This window comes from Glossina fuscipes, unplaced genomic scaffold (assembly GCF_014805625.2).
Source record: "Glossina fuscipes isolate IAEA_lab_2018 unplaced genomic scaffold, Yale_Gfus_2 1, whole genome shotgun sequence".
NCBI classification, from domain to species: domain Eukaryota; kingdom Metazoa; phylum Arthropoda; class Insecta; order Diptera; family Glossinidae; genus Glossina; species Glossina fuscipes.
Genome location: NW_023998415.1, coordinates 1,702,296 through 1,712,921, shown reverse-complemented (window position 1 = coordinate 1,712,921; position 10,626 = coordinate 1,702,296). Strand labels below are relative to the sequence as shown.

The following is a 10,626-nucleotide window of genomic DNA, read 5'->3' as shown; positions in this document are numbered from 1 at the left end:
AACACTTTAGTCGGGCAAGGTTGCTATCCTTGAAAACTGTACACCACTTCACCTAAGATAGTCATTCATTCATTCTCGTGATAATACATCAATCCTCTTCAATTTGCTTTTTTTCCGTGAAAAGTCATACTTTTCATGAAAGTCATTATATAGGAAGGGGCCCAAGCATTGTGCTGACATGACATTATATTAAGTAAATTTAATTTTCTTGTTAAGCAATTTATTACTCTTCAGTTATTTTCATTATATAAACTACAACTTGGATTTTGTTCAGATATAAAGGGTCACTTGTCATGACAGCACTTCTATGGACTGGGAACCACAAAACAGATCTGCATTGTCCAAATTACGTCTGATTAGATCTTCTCACAGAAACGATTACATAAGGGGAGGGTTGAAACTTTGGCCCATCCGATCCAAACTTGACATTTGAATTTATTTATACCAAAATACAATTACTCAGCAACCTTAGTCCAAGAAATATCGGAAATTGAAATTCGCTTTCACATAACAGCTTCTTCAAAAAAGGGGAATGGTTTTTTGAATGAGGCTTTGTCCTTGGGGAAAAACACGGCAAAATCCAAACCGAGCGAAGAATTTAAAAAAGTACAATTCCTAAAAATTCTCTAATTCCCTAAAAAGAACATAGCAAGCATTCGTGCAATCACTGCTCAAAATTCCAATGAGATCGTTGCCTTCGTTTTCGAGATATTTGGCTCACGAAATTCGAAAATAAAGTTGTGAGAAAAAGAGGATTAACCATGAAGTAGCATTAGCACTGGGAATTTCTAAATGCTCTCCTTCCTGAATTTTATCATCGATTGATTTTGGAATTTTGAAGCAATATTCTTGACATGTTGTAGTATTTAATAAGAAAAACGAAAATAGTTTTTTTCAAAATCAAAACACAAGCAACATCTTGATGAGAATTCAGCATCGTGTGTCTATATACTCGTATATAATTCGTCCCTAAACTATAAAATAAACAATGTAAAATAAGACAATGATAGACACTGACAATCCTTATTAGCTGAAAACTTTTCCGTTACGGTTCCGCATATCAGATGAACATGAATTTTTTGAAAAGGTAAATATTTCACACATGAAAAAGTTCAACGTCGTGTTCCATGCTTCCTTACTTGGTTGCCTGTGAAACATATCACACGTGGTTCACTAAGTGAAAACTGACACATGTGTCGACTTAAAAACAAAAAAAATCTTCATCGAAAAAGACAAAGGTAAAACGCAAAAGGTAAAATGGTTTTTAGCCTACACCCATCATCTAAGTCGTATTGTCAAGTTTCAAATGCGTATAAAGGCATTCCGTAACAGACAATAAAAAGGTTTCGCCTGCCTCACAACTAACGAGACCAAGACGTGTTTCAGAAGCGATATACGCGATTTTCACACAAGGACTATAATCAAGATGCTCATTGCTTGAGTCGGCCAGGAACTATTCATGGTAATCTAATCATGGTCTTAACGCACTCCGAACACCACTTGGAAACGCTATCGGTAATTGGTCATAACCTCAACATCTGAAAAGAGACAGCTATGCAGGGTATATACAGGGAACTTGCAAAGTGTAATACATTCCATAATTGAGAAATTTGAGAAATTTTGTGGCTAAACTTAGCTAACTTCCATTCAGTCTTCAATATATCCTTGCTTAAGTTTAATGCATATTGTTCGATTGATTTTCCAATTTATTTGCTTCGTCTTCTTAATGATTTTGGTTAGGACTTCTAATATTCTTTTCTATCTTTGCGTGGCATCTATATTCTATGTAAAATTTGATATTAAATTGTTTTTTAATCGTTAACTATTTTCTCCTTGCATGTAAAGAGGCGCTGTTCGCTCACGCTTTCCTTTTCACTTTTCCCTTTCCTTCTTAGACAGAAAAGAAACTGTCTTCCGTCCGGATGTTACTAGATTACATTTTTCTGTAGCGAGTCCCAAGGAGTTTCGAGGAAGTGGTGAGTCCCCGTTGATGGAAGCGTTGCGTCAAGCAAATCTTGACATTTCAGCCTTTCGTCAATTCTGAATGCTGGTACAGGATTTCAATAACAGTAAATGCTCCAATTCTTCTTGCTTTCCACCGTCCTTGCTCAACATTCTCGATAGGAAAAGGAATAATACCGTCCGTAATTTGATTGCATTTAGTTATTAAATACAGAGAAACATAAAATAAAGTATATATATATATATATATATATATATATATGTATATGTATATGTGTATTTAATAACTAATGTATTAACATAATAATGTAATATATATGTGTGTGTATTCTTTTTTTTGCTAAATATCATACGTTGCACTTGCGGTCTATTCGTTGAGTTCTGATTGCCGTCAAAGCTTTTTAAAGATTTCGATGATTTTCAGTGAAAGAAACTTTTGCTTCTTGCACTGCCTTGACGCAATTTTATTCTTCTTCTAACAGATATTGACTTGAAGTGACGGCAACAGATTAAAACAACTTCAACAGAAAGCATTAAATTCTAATGCCCGTATAAAATAACAACAATTTTTAATGCATTTTTTTAATGTCCTTATGATCGGAACCCTTTTCGCAATATTTTTTAAATTTAAAGTTAATATTATTTATTCATTGGCTAATGTTGGCGCATTTAACACCCAAGACATTAATTTCTCTGATTTTTTTTTTTTTTTTTTTTAATTTTTAAAATAATTTTAAACACCTTTAAAACATTATTAAACAATTAATTTATTTTGAACATGAATTGACCAGCGAATGCAGTGAATCAATCAGTCAGCCATCATCAATTGCTTGCAATTGTTGCTGAAACGCAAGACAATTTTATGAATTTTATGAGCACATTAGAAACGAAACGTGTTTAAAATTAATTTATATGTTTCTGCTATAGTCATAAAAATTACCCAAAAAACGTCGACTGAATATTGATAGAAAATAAAGTAAAAACAATCGAAAAAAAAAAAAAAAATTAAAATACCAATAACTTAAGTTTACAGTGTGATAAAATCAGTGCTGCAAAATGCCATGAAATATACACAACGCCCCCTAACGTCCAATTCTATAATAAGGGTCATTGTCATGAGAAATGTAAGCGCAAGAAGAGGGATTGTGCGTTGCACAAACATTTTTAACGATGAATGAATTCCTATAGAGCGTTTTGTATATCGAATAAAACGTAGCCTGAATTCTAAATTTGTATCTTTAAGCTTTTAAACTTTGGTATAAATGCGCAGTTCTCTTACATAATTTCGATATTCGCGTTTGAGTGGTTGGAGTAAAATTATTTCTATTTTTCTTTTTTTGTTTTTTGAAAAACGCGATAAACTAAAATGATTCAATTAAAGATATCGTCGGTGTTCATATGTTGTTTATTTTCCATAATTGGAGCGGATGTATCGTTGTTACGTTACAATCGATTATCCTCTTCCCCAACGCAAAGTTTGCAACGTTCAGAATCCAGTCTGACGCCATATCCTGCCCGGGGCTATCGTCCTCAGCAAACATTTAATTTACCTCGTGAACAACCGATTTTCGCTTTGGCCGGTGAGCAATTCGCCAGTAGCAATAAATTAAATAGCGAAGATAGTCAATCGTCGTTACCAATATCTCGACCGGAATTAGTTTACGGTTCACCTGAAAAAGAAACCGAGTTACAGCGTTTTAGCTCACAAAGATTACGTTCTCAGAGACTAAGATTAGCTCCCGCTGCTGCCACTGCCGCTGTCGCTCCCGTCAAACTTGAACGTTTAACTAATAATCGTGAGGATCAAGAGGATGACGATGATGAAACCTCTACATCCATTGATATCGAAGTTGGGGGTACCAAGAAGACGCAAGACGGTGATAAGAAGCCTATGATGCAATCTGGAGAACCAGTGGTAACTTATTACCCTGCTAGTGCAGTCGGTTTTGTACATCCCCTGGCCGCATATAATTTGCCAACACCAGCCGGTTACTTAACGGCAACTAATGTTCCCACTGCCTCTTACTATCAACCGCAATTCAGTTTTGCCGGATCTCCTGCTCAACTGCAGGTTTGGTAGTTATTATGATTCTCGTAAAACATGTTCTTATTGTTGTTGTTACTATGATTGTTTGTAGTTTAAATAAAGCTTAAAATAATTTAATTGCAAGAATTCTAAATGCGTAAACTAAAAAAACTTATAAAATGCGATAATTGTCTATGTGGTTTGGCTTCCTTGAGCTGAAAGATTAGCAAGTCCTACGATCAAGAATTCATTTAAATCCGTCGTTCGATACATTACCGTGAATCTTTCGGCGTTCAATATTAACGAGCTGTGGTTTGTGTTATCCTCTTTTTAGGTGATCTATTTCATCTACAATCTACAAAATAGTTTAAAGTTTGAGATCGAACGGAATTGAATCTTAACAACTGTCGTCAAAGCTTTTCCAGCAGAGTTTTCTAGCAGAACAATAAATCCCAGGTGTACAAATGGTATTTGGCATGCCTGGCCATTGTGGCAGTTGTTAATGTAATACTCGAGGAAATTCCTATCATTTCATCTCTTGTTGTTTAGGAAGAATGAGCGAAAGCTCCAGAAAGCACAGGCATTCTCAGTTTATGTTACACTGTAGACGTGTCCTTTAAGCGATTTGGCCCATTTCCAATGCCAGCCTGCTCGCAAGCACTTGTAATGCTCTTATTAAATATAAAGACGATATATCTTTACCGTCAATCTTTACGGACGGGCGGGCAAAGGGGGTGTTACAGATATCACGATTGGTTAATTTAATTTGATGTTAATCAAGGGGAAACTCTTTATGCGATATCTGAAGTTTCCCATGTGTATTGTAAATACTTTTACGAAATAAATGTATCGCCACCATCTCGATGGTGGGAATGAAAAACATTTGACATCAATTCGGTCAAGGCGATGCAACGCTATACAGACTTCTAAAAAAATTCGTCGTGCTTATTGTGGTGACGCTTTATCGAAACCAATGACACGTAGTCAGGTTTCGTCGTCTTCGCTTTGCAGCTTTCGATTCTAAGTACGCGTCGCGCTCTTCGAATTCTTCGGAATGTAGACAAACCGACATATTTCATCTCTTGATATGGCTGCGAAACTAAACATTGACCAAAAACAGTTTTGAGCCATTTGCATAAAGCTGAATACAAAAGGAAGATTGATATTTGGTCAGCAGTGAAAAGTTCATTAAGCTTCCGTCTGCGATTGACCGCCGAAATAAAAAGAAAGCGACCCGTCTTTCAGGGGATTCATAATCAACGATGAAGACTGAGCTGCATACGATAAAAACATGATGCACAATGGACAAGGATGCGCCAATGGGAGCAAAATGCGATTTGATATTTGGGAATTGAAGTCATTCCTTTTTCGGGATAAGGGAGGAAAGAAATTATGCATCATGACTTATGTCAAAGTTCCAAGATATTTAGTTTGACACTCTAAGTAAGCTTCTTTGATGTCTCAACAGAAAGTGACAAAACTTACCTTATGCTTTACGGGTTTAAGGGATCTTTAAGATCGTTAAAAACGATATAAAACTATACTTAGAATCGATTTAATTGTTAATTATTCATCTATAAACGAGGAAATACACGGTGTAATAATTTTCAGAAATAAGTCCAGGAGGAGTTGATTCAACAAATCTTAACAATGAGTGCGGAAAAAAATTGGTCCAAAACGGAAGGGAATCGAATGATATGAAAGTTCATTCGAAAGCAACAAGAGTAGCATGAATAGGTAAGAATATTGACTACCAAGTCAGTGTTCGGGGTTTCAAGCCTTAAGTGCGTTAGAGTATACTGTGGTCAGTCGGTAAGGGCATAACACTGACCGATTCGGCACTTCCCTATCTCGTTAATCACATCTTTCTGACCGTGTTACGTGAATAGACTACATCCCGTGGCGCTATGTTCATATCTAAAAAGAAAAAAAAAAGCCTTAGATTGATACTCAAAGCGAGTTTACTCCTAAAATAACAAATGCCCCTTCATTTATTTAGCTCAGCAGTAATCATTTTTTCGCTTAAACACTTCGTGCTCAAGAGAACGAGAGGCGTCTTTTAATCAGCCTAACATCTCTTGAGAAGAGAAGAATGGGTCTTGCCGCGGGTTTCGTGGTTAAGTTTATTTATGTGGAAGAAGAGTTTTCAACTTTACAGAGTAACCTGGCCCTTCACCGTCCCGTATCGAGTCTCCAGTTATTTCTTTCCCTTGCGCCTACTGCGTTGCGGAGCTAGCTATGAACGACATTTTCCTATGCGCGACCTCTGTAAACTCTTTAATAAAAATTATCACCTCTTCTCCATTTCTTCACCGATAACGTTGTTGTGAGTTGCTAATCTTCAATGTTGGTGTTATTTTCCTTTATCTTCCTTTTGCCGCTGTAGGTTTAGGATTAAGTATTTTAAGGTCTAGCTTCTAAGGTATCCCGCTGCTAATAGCTAAACAAAAAAAAAAAAATATGAAAATAGATGGTCGTCGGTGAAAGCCATGTTATTTTTTGTGGCTCACGGCAGCGCTTTCCTTTCTTTTTAGAGAAAGCCTATCTAAGCATACACCCATGGCTATATAAATAGCACAAAATTAAAATTTAATTTCAAAAAAGTTTCCAAAGTACGTAACTCCCTACCAATACAGTAAAAGCTCCTTATTCGCGCTTCCTTTATTCGCGGTTTCACTATTCACGGATGAAAAAAATGCGATCCAATTCCTATATTCGCGGCTATAAATTTCTTTATTCGCAAATTAATCCAGGCCTTTAAGCTTTATTACATTAGACGAACCTTCAAAATCATATTTGATAATATGGAATGTAATCCTGATATGAATGTTATGGAATGCAGGAAGAAATTTGACATAGCAAAATGCATCGTAAACATAAAAAAATCATTGGAAGAACTGAAGCCACACACATTGAAGCCATGCTGGAAAAAACTGTGGCCTGCTCTCACTGCGGAAAATGACGAATCTGTGCAAGTTCAAACTTTCACTGCAAACATTGCCGAAATCGCGAATGGAATAGGACGAGATGGGTTCGAACAGATAGAATCAAATGACATTCAGGAATTGCTTGAATCGCAAGATGAAGATTTGACTGAAATTTACTTTTTTAGGAAATGTTAAATTCACCGCCCATTGAAGAAGCGGCAGTGCAACAAGCACTGTTAACGTGACATTTACTTTGGAGAGCCTTAGTGAGGGTTTAAGAATGGCAAATAAGCTTGGCGATTTCTTTATGAACATTGACCCGTCTATGGAACGAAGTCTTATTTTTAAGAGGCAAATTGCTGATGTCACAGCTGCGTATCAGTTTGAATTGAAGGAGCTTTTAAAAACTGCCAAGCAAGAGAAACTTTCAAAATTCTTCAAACCATTGCCTAATCCTTGATCAAAATGTTAAAAAGCTTAAATTAAATTGATTCTTTTTTTTTGTCACCTAGGAACGTATCCCCTATAATCCCATATAAATTACCATTCCGTATTCACGGTTTCAGTTTTCGCGGCATTTTTATGGAACGTATCCCCCGCGAACAAGGTGCTTTTACTGTATTTCAATATTATTTATTGTTATCTTTTTGCCTTTGCGTTCGTATTTATTACTCCGCCAGCGCATACCTGAAAAATTCGAACGATCGCATATTACGTGAAAGAAAATTTAAGAAAGAAGATAATTTTCATCCAAACCTAACGCTTATACGGAATATGATTAAATTTTTGCTATGAAAGTAATAAAAAGTATTTCTGCAATGTTACGCTGTTAAGCAAACAAATATTAAATGTGCGCTCAACGAAATATATTTCTTTAAATTTAACCAATTCAAATTGACAATTTTATGATGACTAGAGGAATAAGTTATGTAAATGTTTCGAGTCAATCCCAAAAAAAAATTGCTTGAAAAACTCGCTCGATTTAACCAAATCGTAATTAACCAAATTTCAATTTCCTTCGACGAAAAGTAAAATGAAAAAATTTAATGAGAAACAAATCGCCTGAGTCGTTCCTACTCCCCCTCGCTCCTACAATACGAAACAATCAATTCGAGTGAAGTACGCGCTTAGAACTAACCACATTTCGTAAAAATCAATTCGGGAAAGAGTTATCGTAGTTCTAGTGCACTATTTTTTGCCCACATCATGCTCTATGCTGAACAGCTTAAACAATGAAAATATCAGTGTCGTAAACGTCCTCGAATTACATTCATATAATTTTTATTGAGTGAGCAGAACTTGGAAAAAGCAAAACTTTCAATTCGCTGAACGTCCTTAGGAAGCTAATTAGATGATTTCATGTAAGTCGTCTTAAAAGACGAAGACGAGAATGAAGACCGCAGAGTGCAGAAATATTAGAAAGTCGTTGGACACAGTTGTTCAACTTAAAATGACTTTCGCTACCAAATATTTTATGTTTGACATGTGCTGCACTTACGCTACGGATTTATATTTAAACGAAATATTTCTTTCACTAGTTAACTTGTCGACCTTTTCATAACTATTGAATTGAGAATGAAAAACAAAAAAAAAAACTGAAAATGTTTTCTATAAATTATCATCGGACTTCATCGTAAATGAGTCACAGTCGCTTAGACACTACTTACTATTGTATTTAGAATGCGATACGCGATTTTGTTTATATTTTTTTCACATTGAATATCTGTAATGGTGTGTAAATATGCATAAAAAATTTGCATTCGCATCTTGTTTCATTTGAAACAAAAATAAAATATTCACGATCTACCTCAACAAAAGGAGCTCCTGTCCGTCATTGAGACGTTCAGTTAGTCAGCTATATGCTCTTTTAGTACCGTCAACAACAGCTGGTATATTGCAAATTGTAGTCGTTGCCGTTGTGTTTTTCCCTTTACTTTTTTTCTTTGTAAATTTGTTTTTGTTTTTTTTTTTGTTTTCGTAAATATAATTGAAATTATTCGCACACGTAAATGATGGAAAGGATAGAAGGAATTACGGCCCTAGAAACAAAGAAAAACTTCTTGCTTTATAGCAAAGAAATATCGCTTTATGTCAGGTAAGTTCAGACCGAGTTTTCATCGGTCCGACTAGATAAGAAGAATCATTTCGTCTGTCTGATTCAAATACCTTTAGCTTGCATATGTTTTTTTTTATTCACCTCTTACAAAAAGAGGAAAAAACCTTCCGAGCGTCGTTTAACAAAGCAAGCCAATTAATCTTGAATCGTATTCAATAAAGGGAAATATTAAAGTGTTATCACTTATGCCGAGAATCTGTAAGGGAAAGTAAAGTCCCAAGCAAAATGGCATATGAAAATTGTTAAACGATAGTTCGGACGGATTAAATAACAAATTTTTGTTATGGTTATTTAGATGCAGCAGTTATATGATCTCTCAATTACCGGTTAAGAGAGAGCAACTGAAAAAGCGAGCTGCAATTACGTTCTCTCGATGTTTGGTATTTTTCATCGTATTTCAGTAGTTGTTGGTATGTTCCCATAAAATAGCTTAAATATTCAAGCTTCTCCGAATAAATTAAAAAAAAAAAAACAAAGTTGACTTAAACACCAGCAACAGGTACTCATTCTTGCACGTCTTCAAAAGTAATTCTTCATCATTTTTTCTATATATATATATATATATATATATATATATATATGTAAGCAAACTTAGTGAGACCAGTTATATAGCTTAGTTTGTATTAGTTGTTGACATTTTAAATCCAGATAAGATGAATTCATTTTTAATAATGAGTCAATATCTAAAAAAGGATTTGTTGTTAACAAACAATTCCCTAGTGTAGGGCATCTTTGGAGCCATATTTATATACTCAATTGAATATAAGAAATTTTTTAAAACATTTAAAAAGAAAACAATAACATGTGATGACGATAAACAATCCGCCATCATCATAAATAAAGGCAAACAAATGAAAAGTCAATGAACGATCAATGAATTCACAATTAAAATACTGAGCATATTGTATAAAAATGATCATCATTATTATCATATTCCTGGTCATTATAATCATCATCATTATCGTTATGATGAGGGGCAGCAAGCGAATCGAACTTTTCTCTTTTTTTTTTATTATTTATTTATTTATTTATTTAGTTTTATTTTTTTATTTTATTTATTTATTCTTTTTTTTTTGTACAGGCATTGTAAACATTGCAGTGTAGTATAAATATTATACACAATCACTTCACTTGTAGTCACTTGTCATTGTCAAAACAGCAATGACTAAGAGTTTCATGAATTCGAAAATAAAAAAAATTTTAAAAAAGACAGAAAAGTCAAAAAAAGAAAAGGAAAATAAATATAAAAAAAAAAAGAAAAAAAAAAATTCATGCTCTTCGTGATCAATTGATCATCAACATTATCGTAATCATGATGATGAGCAACAAGAATAACAATTCAAAAGTTGAATGCTTAGCTTAACAGTCAAAATATTAAATACTCATAAAAGAAAAAAATAAAGAAAAAAAAAATAAAAAAAACAATAACTGAAAACTTTTCCTTATGAATATTGTTGATTTGTGTTTATGTTTGCATTCTTTTATATAGAAACTGAAGTCTGAAGTGCCATTTGATTTATAACAATGTAAATATCACAAACTCATAAGTCCCTATATATATATATATATATATATATATATATATATATATATAT

The 10,626-nt window shown here is 34.1% G+C and overlaps 1 protein-coding gene across 1 annotated transcript; it reads left to right on the top strand.

Moving 5' to 3' along the window:
- Window positions 1–2,270: 2,270 nt before the first annotated feature.
- LOC119632015 lies at window positions 2,271–6,440 on the top strand. The gene has a single exon (XM_038024686.1). The coding sequence runs from the start codon at window positions 3,329–3,331 to the stop codon at window positions 4,040–4,042; it is 714 nt and encodes a 237-aa protein (XP_037880614.1). The 5' UTR covers window positions 2,271–3,328; the 3' UTR covers window positions 4,043–6,440.
- Window positions 6,441–10,626: the final 4,186 nt, after the last annotated feature.